At 42.6% G+C, this 12572-nt stretch overlaps 1 protein-coding gene across 1 annotated transcript in view; it reads right to left on the reverse strand.

Moving 5' to 3' along the window:
* Positions 1–11760, reverse strand: part of rb1 (retinoblastoma 1) — a 243514-nt gene extending 231754 nt beyond the window's left edge. Inside the window, exon 1 of the mRNA XM_072260793.1 lies at positions 11589–11760. Within this exon, the coding sequence (XP_072116894.1) occupies positions 11589–11653 (65 nt within the window). The 5' untranslated portion in view covers positions 11654–11760. The remainder of the gene's footprint in view (positions 1–11588) is intronic.
* Between the last annotated feature and the right edge of the window lie 812 nt (positions 11761–12572).

Below are 12572 nucleotides of genomic sequence, written 5' to 3' on the forward strand. Positions count from 1 at the left end.
CCCCGGATTCCGAACAGCATTGCTTAACATGTTGCATTGAGCAGCCGTTAGCAAGATGAGCTCTAAGGTGTCGGAAAAGCCTGAAAGAGTAAGGGAGCATGGTATACTTTCTACCTGCCTGATGAGTGTAACTTCAATGCCACTTGAAGCTTGACCTACCAAGAGCAAGGCAGGTAACTTGATTGTGATACTATAGCACTATTTTATTATTTAGTTATTGACATACAGCACAGAACAGGCCCTTCCAGCAACTGGAGCCACACTGCCCAGCAACCCCCAACCCCCCCCCCACCCCCAGATTTGATCCTAGCCTAATCACAGATCAATTTACAATCACCAATTAACCTGCCAACTGGTATGTCTTTGGACTGTGGGAAGAAACCCACAGGATCACGAGGAGAACCTACAAACTCCTTGCAAGCAGCAGTGGGTTGCTGGTACTGTAAAGCACTGTGCGAAGCACTATGCTACCGTGCTGCTCGTGGTAGATTGCCTCTCGTTTTGAGTGTTGTTTAAATCCGCTACCATTTTCTTAATGAAGTCCAATAGCTAGCATACATCCTGAAACCCTGTTATTTTCAGTACCTCTTCTAAATGTTATTCATATATTAGACCAAATGCTCACCAAGTAAGGGAGGACAGTATGTGGCAATGAAATCATTCCCTTGTCATACCTGACTGATGCCATCTGAGTTCATTGGACCTGGAATCAATATTGAGGATTTCCAGAGTTATTCTCTCCTATCTCTGTATTACTGCCACCTCAGATGGGTCTACTCTACTACTGGATTGTTATGGAGTCATCTGCCATGTTGTCTCTAAGGTACAACTCTGAATACCACTATGTCAGATTGTTGCCTGATTATCAGGGAGACAGCTTGCCCTATTTAAATACCACTGCCCAAATATTTGTGAGGAAGGCTTTGCTAGGTCAACTCAGATAAATTCAGAACCTAAATCTATACTGGATAGTCTGTCCATCTTAATAACAGCATACTTGGGATTATAAATGAGTTGAATTATGGAATTAAGATGACTATTGAATGTGCATGATAGACACTGAATATGGTTGGAACAACAGTCTAGTGTTTATCAGATAACTAGTTGACATAATGTAATGTTCTTGGAAGTTTATGAAAGTTGAGTTTCTGGTCATGCTGCCACAGGTAAATGGCTACACCACAATAAAGAGCCTTGGGAGGAATACATGTACACCTGCAGAAAAGCAAGGGCTAATGCTAAAATTATATATAGTAGAAAACTGATGAACCATAAGTACAGAAAAGAGAAGAACTGAATGGTCAGAGAAAATTTACAAGGATTTTGCTGGGACTTGAGGATCTGCGTTATGGGGAAAGCTTGAAAATGTTAGGACCTTATTCCCTGGCATGCAGGAGAATGAAGGGAGATTTGATAGAGGCATACAAAATTATGAGGGGTATAGATAGACTTCCCCCCCCCCACGGAGGTTGGGTGAGACTAGAACTAGAAGTCATGGGTTAAAGGTGAAAGGTGAGATGTTCAAGGGAAACATGAGGAGGAACTTCTTCACTGAGGGAAATGTGAGTGTGGAATAAGCTACCAGAAGAAGTGGTGGATGGTGGTTCAATTTCAGCTCTTAAGAGAAATTTGGATAATTATCTGTATGGGAGGGGTATGGAGGGTTATGACCTGGGTGCAGGTCAATGGACAGGCAGGACAACAGTTTTGCATGGACTAGATGGGCCAAAGGGCCTGCTTCTGTGCTGTAATACTCATGACTCTATGGTATGACAAATTACTTGGAAGGGTCATCCAAATCGTCAAGTCTTTCTACCCAGCATTAAGGTGTATTATGCAAATAAATCTTGCACAGTAAACTGTTTCTTAAAAGTTTGACAGACTTGTGACCTCAGCTTTAATGCAATGGTGTTATTGCAACCAAATTCAAATCACAATGAATCATCGATGTTCCTTTTAAAGGCAGAATCCTACAATATAATGCAGCAGGGACTGTAATATAGGAAGCATAACATTTACACAAAATCAACATCAATTCCATATTATAAAGAAATTTTGTGCTTTCCCAATTTCCCACTTTTTCAATTAAGCTAAAAAAAACATTTGATAAAAACATCAAGGACCACAATCAGCATCCACATTCATTAATTCTGCAAAGTGACAAATGGCAATGCAGTTATCATAATGACCTCATCTACTGCTCTCTCCACATTTGGCCTTGCATATCACACTAACATGATTGCAAGGCCTCGGGTTCCTATTTAGGGGCTGCTATAAGGATTTGAAACTGCTAATGCCAGTATGATTTCAAGAGCTGAACTGGATCTCGGTAATGCTATAAGGTACAAGCTTCAATAACAGCTATTGAAGTGCCATTAACGTCAGTCCTCTCCACATCACAGTTCAGATACTCGTTTGATTATTTTATTGGGGATCAAAATATCCACAAACTCCATTACTGTATATGCCCTTCTGAACATTTGAATGGGAAGTATATCTAATTATATCTTTAACAGAAAATTTATCCTGAATTTCTTCACTAATTCAATGAAGATATTTGATACACTCATGCTCCAATACAAGTTCATAAGGGAACAGTTTATCTAACAAATCACTGGTTATTAGTAATAAAGTCCTCTAAAATGCAAGTTTGTTGAAAAACCCATCTGATTCACTAATGTCCTTCCCAACTTGGAGCCTTCAATCCTTAGTCAGTCTGGATAATGCATGACTCCGGACCCAACTCTGTAGGCTTGAATGGCTGAGCAAGCCAATAAGTTGCATCATTCTACTATGTTCAAACAGAGAAAGAATAAAACCAGAGAAAACCAGCATCAAATTCAGAAATGACAAAGTTGCTCCCAGCCTGTCCATCTTAAAGTGCCCATAAATACTTGTGGACAGTGTCTAAACAGAGCTCTCACAGAGATGTCAAGTAACAGCCTGACATAATTAGACTCAAAACACATACCCTACTGACCATCTGATCAGTCTATCAGCAAATTGTTATAAGGTACAATGCTGTGAGATGGCACTGACTGTTTATTGATGCTTGGTTTGGCTTCCACCAGGAACACTTAGCTCCAGACCATATCATGGCCTTGATCCAAATATGGACAAAAGAGCTGAATTCCAATAAAGCTATTTGACTGAATATAGCCTCAAGGAGCCCTTGAGAAAAAATTAGATCAATTGACTTTAAGAGGAAAACACTCCAATGATTGGAGACATGCCTGGTACAATAGAGGTACTGGTGGTTATTGATTATCAATTAACCCAAGAATTGGACATCATCAAGTTCATCAGGGCTGAATTTGATACCCAGCCATCTTCTGTTGCTTTATCAATTACCTTTCTTCCATCATAAGAGTAGTAATCATTGAATCAACAGGTTTTGTATCATTACCATCCTGGGAGTAACTGTTGGCCAGAAACTCAGCTGCACCAATACATAAATACTGGAACTACCAGAACAAGCTAGAGGTTGGATAGCCTGCTGAGAATGACCTACTTCCTAACACTGTAAAAGTCAAGTCAGCCACATGAAGAAATATTCCCTACGACTGTTTGCAGCTTCAGCAAGTCGTTAAGTTCAACATCTAGGACAAAGCAGCCTGTATAATTGCCGTGCCATCCGCTACCCTAACTATTCATTCCATAAGACCACAAGATATAGAGGCAGAATTAGGCCACTCACCCCTGTTGGGTCTGCTCTGCCATTTCATCATGGCTGATTTATCTTCCCTCTCAACCTCTTTCTCCTGCCTTCTCCTGATAACTTTTGACGCCCTTACTAATCAACTTCTGCTTTACATATACCCAATGACTTGACCTCCACAACCACCTACGGCAATGAATTCCACAGATTCACCACTCTCAACCTATCAGTGTATTATCAGCAAATTTGGCCACAAAGCCATCAATCCTGTCATCCAAATCATTGACATATAACATGAAAAGAAGCCTCTGAGAAACGCCACTAGTCACTGGCAGCCAACTGGAAAAGGCCTCTTTTATTCACACTCTTTGCCACCTGCCAGTCTGCAAATTGTTTATACATTCTAGTATCTTTCCGGTAATACAATAGGCTCTTATCTTATTTAGCAGGCTCACATGCATCACCTTATCAAAGACATTCTGAGAATCCAAGTAAACAACATCCTTTGTTTATCCTGCCTATTATTTCCTCTAAGAATTCCAATACATTTGTCTGGCAAGATGTCCCCTTAAGCAGAAGCTCCCAACCTTTTTTTATGCCACGGACCAATACCGTTAAGCAAGAGGCCCTTGGACTCCAGGTTGGGAACGCCTGCCTTAACAAAACCATGCTGACTTCAGCCTATTTAATCATGTGCCTCCAAGTACCCGAAACCTCATCCTTAATAATGGACTCCAACATCTTACCAACCACTGACATCAAGCTAAGTGGCCTATAATATCCTGTCTTCCCCACCACCTTCCTTATTAAACAGTGAAGTGTAATTTACAATGACACACATCAAAGTTGCTGGTGAACGCAGCAGGCCAGGCAGCATCTCTAGGAAGAGGTACAGTTGACGTTTCAGGCCGAGACCCTTCGTTGTCCTGACGAAGGGTCTCAGCCTGAAATGTCGACTGTACCTCTTCCTAGAGATGCTGCCTGGCCTGCTGTGTTCACCAGCAACTTTGATGTGTGTTGCTTGATTTTCCAGCATCTGCAGAATTCCTGTTGTTAGTGTAATTTACAATCCTACTGTTGTAAAGTGTGTTTATTTAAGTTACTGCTGCCTTCCTATCAGCTTGAACCAGTCTAGTCATTACCATCTGACCTCTCTCATTAACAAAGCTTTTCACACACCGAACAGCAGCTCACTGGATGTTACTTTGTTTTTCATGCCATTCTCAGTAAACTCTAGAGACTGCCGTGTGTGAAGATTCCAGGAGGTCAGCAGTTTCTAAGATACTCAAACTGCCCACCTGGCACCAACAATCATTCCACAGTCAAAGTCACTTAGATCATATTTCTAACCCATTCTGATGTTTGGTCTGAACAACAACTGAACCTCTTGACCGTGTCTGCATCCTTTTATACATTGAATTGCTGCCACATGATTGGCTGATTAAACATTTGCATTAATGAGATGTATATGTATATCTAATAGAGTGATCCACTAAGTGGATCACTGAAAAAAAACTTTTGGTATCCTCTTTTATATTATTGGCTAGCTTACCATTATCTTTAATCTTTGCTCTCCTTATTGCCTTTTTTAGTTGTCTTCTGTTGATTTTTTTTAAAAGGTTCCCATTAGATTAAGCTATAACTATGCCCTCTCTCACTTTTAAGCTGTCTTTGACTTCCCTTGTCAGCCATGGTTGCCTCATCCTGCCTACAGAATACAATCTTTTCTGCACCTTCCAAATTGCTCCCAGAAACTCCAGCCACTACTGTTCTACTGTCATCCCCGCAGATGTCCCTTTCCAATCAACTTTGGTCAGCTCCTCTCTCATGCCTCTCCAGTTCCCTTTACTCCAACGTAGTACTGATAGATCTGATTTTGGCTTCTCACTTTCAAAGTGCAGGGTGAATTCTATCATATTATGATCACTGTCTCCTAAGGGTTCATTTACCTTAAGCTTCCTAATAAAATCTGGTTCATTACACAACACCCAATCCAGAATTACCTTTTCCCTCACGGCTCAACTACAAACTGCACTAAAAGGCCACCTTGTAGGCATTCGACAAATTCCTTCCCTTGGGATCCAGCACCAACCTTGTTTTCCCAATCTACCTGCATATTGAAATCCCTGATGACTATCATAATATTGCCTTTTCTCCTACTGTAGTTCACATCCCACATCATGGCTACTGTTCAGAGGCCTGTATATAACTCCCATCAGGGTCTTTACCCACAAGGATTCTACATCTTCCAATCATATGTCACCTTTAAGGATTTGATTTAATTGTTACCACAAGAGTCAGCCCACTCCTTCTGCCCACCAGCCTATACTTTTGATACATTGTGTATCCTCGTTAAGCTCCCAACCGTGATCTTCTTTTAGCCACAACTCAGCGATACCCACATCACACCTGCTAATTTCTATCTTCCGCAGAATTTCCTTGCACCAACAGCTCAGCTACACATTTATCTGCCAAATCATCCTATTCTTATCCTGACTGATGCAAGGCACAGGCAGCAATCCAGAGATTACTACCCTGGAGGTACTGCTTGTCAGCTTTCTACCTAACTCCCTATATTGTCTCTTCAGAACCTCCTCCCTTTTCCTACCTATGCCATTGGTACCAATATGTACTACAACTTCTGGCTGTTCATCCATCCCCTTTAGAATGCTGTAAACCCAATCTGAAACATCCCTGACCCTGGCACCTGGGAGGCAACAGAACAAATGGGTGTCTCTTTCACATCCACAGAATCTCCTTTCCGTCCCTCTAACTATGGAATCCCCTATCACTACTGCACCCCTCTTCTCTTCCTTCCCTCCTAAGCCACAGAGCCAGACTCAGTGCTAGAGACCGGTCACTGCAGCTATCTCCTGGTAGGTTGTTCCCCCCCCCCCCCACTTCGTCCCCAACAGGTTCCAAAGCAGTCTACTTATTATTGAAGGGACTGGCAACACATGTGCTCTGCTCTGTTAGCCTATTCCCTTTCCTTCTTAACAGTCATCCTGAACTTAGGGGTGACTACCTCCCTGTAGCTCCCATCTACAACTTCTTCATTCTCCTGTATGAGCCAAAGGGCATCCCGCTGTAGTTCCAATTCCCTAACACGATTTGTAAGAGTTGCAGCTGGATGTACCTTGTGCAGATGTAGAAATCAGAGAGACTGAATTTCCTCCAATGTCAGCGCACAATAGTGGATTATTTACAAAAAGCAATGCATTTAATTGACCAGGCTACTCCAAACACTGACTTCCAGCAAAGAAAACAATCAGCAAAAGATCAGAATGCTAAACTCCTTTTCAACAGCACTCTTGATAAGCAGATGACCCTGACGAACGTGTAAGTGAAGTGTCGCCTCACCTGTTTGGGGCCCTGAATAGTGGTGGGGAAGGAGACAGGTGTATCACTCATCCCATTTGCAGGGATAAGTGCCAGGGGGGAGATCAGTGGGGGCGGGTTCAGTGGACAAGGGAGTCATGTGGAGTGATCCCTGCAGAAAGCAGACCATGGGGTGGTGGGGTGGGGGGGTGAGAAAAAGATATGTTTCGTTGTAGGATTCCATTGAAGACAGCAGAAGTTACAAAATTATGTGCTGGGTGCCAAAGCTCACAAGGTGGTAGATAAGGACAAAGGCAAACTATCCCTGTTATTCTGGCGGCAAGATGGGGTGAAGGCAGATATCTAGGAAATGGAAAAGGTGCAGCTGAGGGCAGCACCGAAGGTAGAAGAAAGGAAACCCTGTTCTTCGAAGGAGGAGGACATCTCTGAAGTTCCAGAATGGACAGCCTCAATTTCAGAACAGATGTGCATGGTTGGTCATGTCTAACCAACCTTAAAGAGTTTTTCGAGGAAGTTACCAGGAAAGGCAAGACAGTGGATGTTGTCTGCATGGAGTTCTGGAAGGCATTTGACAACACCACATGGGAGACTGGTGAAGAAGGTTCAGTCGTTCAACATTCAAGATGAGGTAGTAAATGGGATTAGAGATTAGTTTTGTGGGAGAAACCAGAGAGTGGTAGTAGAAGGTTGCCTCTCTGACTGGAGGCCTGTGACTAGTGATGTGCTGCAGGGATCGGTGCTGTTGTTGCTTGTCATCTATATCAACAATCTGGATAATAATGTGGTGAACTTGATCAGCAAATCTGTGGATGACACCAAGACTGGGGGTGCAGTGGACAGTGAGGAAGGTTATCATTTCGTGCAGGGGGATCTGCATCAGCTGGAAAAATGGCTGCATTAAATTCCATCTGCCAAGTGCGAGGTGTTGCACTTCAGTAGAACCAACCAGGATAGGTCTTACACAGTCAATGGTGTGGTAGAACAAAGACATCTGGGAATACAAGTCCATAATTCATTAAAAATGGCACCACAGATAGCATCCTAAAGAAAGCTTTTGTCACCTTGAGCTTCTTAAATCAAAGTACTGAGTACAGGAGATGGGATGCCATGTTGAAGTTGTATAAGACGTTGGTGAGGCCTAATTTGGAGTATTGTGTGCAGTTTCGGTCACCTACCTAGAGGAAAGATGTAAATAAGGTTGAACGAGTACAGAGAAAAGGTGTTGCCAGGTCTGAAGGACCTGAGTTATAAGAAAAGATCAAATATGTTAGTACTTCATTCCTTGGAATGTAGAAGATCAAAGGGAGATTTGATGGAGGTACACTAAATTGAGCTGTATAGATAGAATAGGTGCAAACAGGCTTTTTCCACTGAGGTTGGTTGGAACTACATTCAGAGGTCATGAGATAAGGATGAAAGGTGAAAACTTTAAGGGAAACATGAGGGAAAACTTCTTCACTTAGAGGGTCATGAGAGTGTGGAATAAGCTGACAGCACAAGTGGTGCATTTCAACATTTAAGTGAAGTGTGTATAGGTACACGGATGGAAGGGTATGCAGGTCTATGCTCCTGGTAGAGGTTGATGGGAGTAGACAGTTTAAATGGTTTCGGCATGGACTAAATAACCTGCTTCTGTGTAGTACTTCTCTGTGAGGGAAAGGTGGAGGAAATGAGAAAAGGGAATAGCATTTTTACAAATGACATGATGGGAAGAGTTATAGTCAAGATAGTGTGAGAGTCAGTAGGCTTATAAAAAATGTCAGAAGACAGTCTGTCTCCAGAGAATCAGACAGAAAGATCAAGAAAAGGGGTGTCCAAGATGAACCAAATAAATTTGAGGACAAGGTAGAAAATGAAGGCAAAGTTGATGAAATTGACAAGCTCAGCATAGGTGCTAGAAGCAGCACCAATGCAGTTGTCAATTTAACACAAAGAGTTGGGAACCAAAACCAGTGGAGGCTTGGAACAACCCATACTGTTCCACATAACCAATGAAAATGTAGGCATAGCTGAAGCTCATGCAGGTGCCTTGGCACATTAATCAATGCAAATACATTAATTTACTAAAACACTCTTCAACACTTATTAACTAAAAACAGCACACAATGATAGCAACCAGAACATTTTTTTTATATATAAAGGCAGTGTATTGCGGGCAACTTAACCATGTATTTACTAATTACCTCCCTGGTCTACTCAGTAACTTTATCAAATGCAACTTCCATTAGATTATACCTTTCACTGATACAGAACCTTTTAAGTCCAATTGACCAACTATCACTCATTCACAAATCACCACATTAAATTCTACATTCTAACTTTTTCTAACAATATCTCTTGCCTTTGTAATCCACATGACTGTTGTATCTGCTCCCATCTTTAACAGCGTAGTTTTAATTTCTTTGGGCCCCAGTTATTTAAATCAGCATTCAAATTCTTGCCATACTTACAAATATGCAAGCAAAAGAATGAGTGATAACCTTACTTAAACAAACAAGATCATGAAAGGATAGCTGTTGAAATATTTCCACAAATCAAAAAGCCTCAAACTAGGGGACATATTTACAGGATAAGGATGTGAATTTAAAACGATGCTGTAGGAAATTCTTCTTGCAGAAGATGACGAATCTGGAATTTCTCTAACCCAGAGAATGATGAAGAGCAGGTAGATGCATTTTCACAAGATCCGGGAACCTATGGGTTCTGCACTGCTGTCAGAGAGGAAGAATGACATCTCAGGCAGATCAACTTCTGGACATATTGTATAGTCAAAACAGTCCTGGTGACATACCCCTTTTTTATGATTGTGTAACCAGCAATTGTGATAAGAATGATGAAGGGAAGGAAATATGACTGTGGATAAAGTTCTTGGGAGGAGTAGTGTTGGATTTTAAGTTTCCAATCAAATCAAATTGAAAATCAACTTTGTGCACTTTCAGTATGTATATTTATTGTGGTTTTTATGGTGCTGTGTTGAAACCAGAGAAACAGTTATTTCATTCTCCTTTACACTTGTATACCGGAAATGACATTGAACAATCTTGAATCTTAAACGATGTTGAATCAAGAGAGAAATCGACTCGTTACTGAATCTGAGGGCTTTTTAAATCTTTGCGTATGGTTGGCTGGGAAAATTATTACCCATCTCTACCTTATCATGGAAACAATTTAATCCAACGTTTCTCCATAATTCTACGATTACTTTAACTCTATTGCTAAAAATCACACACATAAAGAATTAAACAAGGAAGCAAACTTTGTTGATCAATGACTAAGCTTTTGTTGATTACCACATGAACTAGAATGTAGGCATAGGCCTAAACTACAGTGCAGTGTCAAGGGAATTGTGCAGTCTTTACAGTGAGATGTTGAGCTTGTGTGGGGCTGCCTGCTCAGAAAACACTAAAGATCTGAAGCCAACATTTTGAAAACTGGGGAAGAATTCCTCGGGCACAAACAAGAGAAAATCTGCACATGCTGGGAATCCTGATGAAGGGTCTCAGCCCGAAACGTCCACAGTTCTCTTTTCTGAGCTTCTCCAGCATTTTGTGCGTGTTGGCCAGTATTCCACTATTCACCCAATATAATGAAAATGCTTATTTTCACATTGCTGTTTGCAGGTGTGCAAGGGAAAACTAGCAGCTCCTATACCTCAGCAGCTGCGGAACTTTTTAAAGACAACCTGATTGACACCATACAAATCTTTCCCACTAATCATTACGGACCAGCACATTACGAATTTTACATGTCTGATTACCCTTCATTTAACGTGATGACACTCACCACATGCATCGGACTAACAGCAGGCGATTACACAATCGTTCGTACTTTAATAGCTAGCAGCAGACAGACCGCGCAGTGCCAACACACAAAGCTGCGATCTAAGCACTGGGAAGGGAGACTGTGCAAGGTCACCCCTTTCGTACAATTGGGAAAAGAAATGGACTTTGAGCATGCGATCGATGTAAAAAAAAAATGAGAATGTACACAAAATTCGGTAATTGCGGGATTTGGAGCAAGAATATGCTTAAGAACTCAGCGGGTCGAACATCATCCATGGGAGAAGGACACTTGACGTTTCTGACTGAGACTCTTCATCAAGAGCAGGGGTTCCCAACCTAAGGGACCCCTCGATTAATGGTAAGAGTCCATGGCATAAAAAGGAGAGTCTAACTAATTGGGGGAAGAGGGACCGTGTAAAGGTGTGTGTAAAGATGCAAAATGTTGCGGTTTGGACCGATTGAGCTTGCATAAATTTTTGACTAAGTGTTTATGTTCAGAGGGGACACTGTGTTTGAAAAGTACTGTAAAACAGCCGTGGTAACAAAAGCCGGACTGGAAGTGTAGACAATGCTACACACAAAAACAGCAGGAACAGCAAAGGATCGTGTGTTTTATGACAGCACCAAAGCAAGCTTGGAACAAATCAAGAGGAGTCCAGGGCGTCCAAACACTGGACAGCAACAGCCGTTACACCACGGCAAGCCAGCCACGGGCCGGTCCTCACTTAGAAGCGGCTTGTCGGCAGGGACTGAGTCCCGGCTTCCTGCTCCGTTGCTCAGCCACTGGATCGGTTTGTTCCCGCTCTCACCTGGCCGGAGAGCCGCCTTCCTCACAGCCGGGCACGGCAACTTTCTTCGAGTGCTTAGGAGGCATGTCGCGAACTCGGATGCCGGCGACTGCGCTCACGGGCTCGGGCGTTTAACGAGCGGCTCCGCACTCCCAGCCGACAGCACTCCCAAACCGCGCCAAACGCTCACCGCTTCCGGTTTGCGCATCGCCGCCGCAGGCGGCGTTTCCCTACGTCACTTCCTTCGCCACCGGTGGCGGCGGAAGAACCGGCTTAGTTCCCATAGTGGGAGGGCGGGAGCGTATTATTTGGCATCAGTGAGGTTCTTAATCCCTGACTCGTTATTAACCTTGACTGTAAGGAAGAAAAAGGAGGCTTGGATTTAAAAGGAGCTGTTCACAGTGGCGCAAATTGCATGAAGGGTTGTCGGTGAAGAACATAAACAATAGAAAGGCCAGTTGGCCTCGCAAATGCACCATTGATCAAGATCAGGGTTCACTTTCCATGTACACAGTGTTATAGCATACACTTTGAATCCCATCGATTTCTGTTTTGAATGAAGTCAATGCCTGCGCTTCCACAGCCCTCTGGGTAGATCATTCCAAAGGCTCGCCAATCTCCAAGCGAAGTGTTCTACCCAGTATTCTGTGACGCCGAGCCTTGGTTCGAGATGCTTGCTTTGCTGGGAACGACTTCCGTGCATCCCGAACGTAAAACTTTTCAACGACTGCAGGCCTGATCTGGTCTATGCATATGATAAGTCTGCCATTCCAGGAACCAATCTGATAAACATTCCCTGAACTGTGTAAACTGTGTATTGGCAAGAAGTGCCTTTTTTTGGGGGGGGGGAGGGGGTAAGGAGGGTAAAACTACAATTAAGGCTCCAGGTGCAATCTCACTAAGACGCTGAATAAGCGCAATAAGACATCTTTACTCCTGGAAGTTACTAGTAATAAAGGCCAGCATACCTTTTGCTTTTTAATCACTTGCTGCGCACATTGGCTT

The sequence above is a fragment of the Mobula birostris genome, chromosome 6, assembly GCF_030028105.1.
Source record: "Mobula birostris isolate sMobBir1 chromosome 6, sMobBir1.hap1, whole genome shotgun sequence".
Classification (NCBI taxonomy): Eukaryota; Metazoa; Chordata; class Chondrichthyes; order Myliobatiformes; family Myliobatidae; genus Mobula; species Mobula birostris.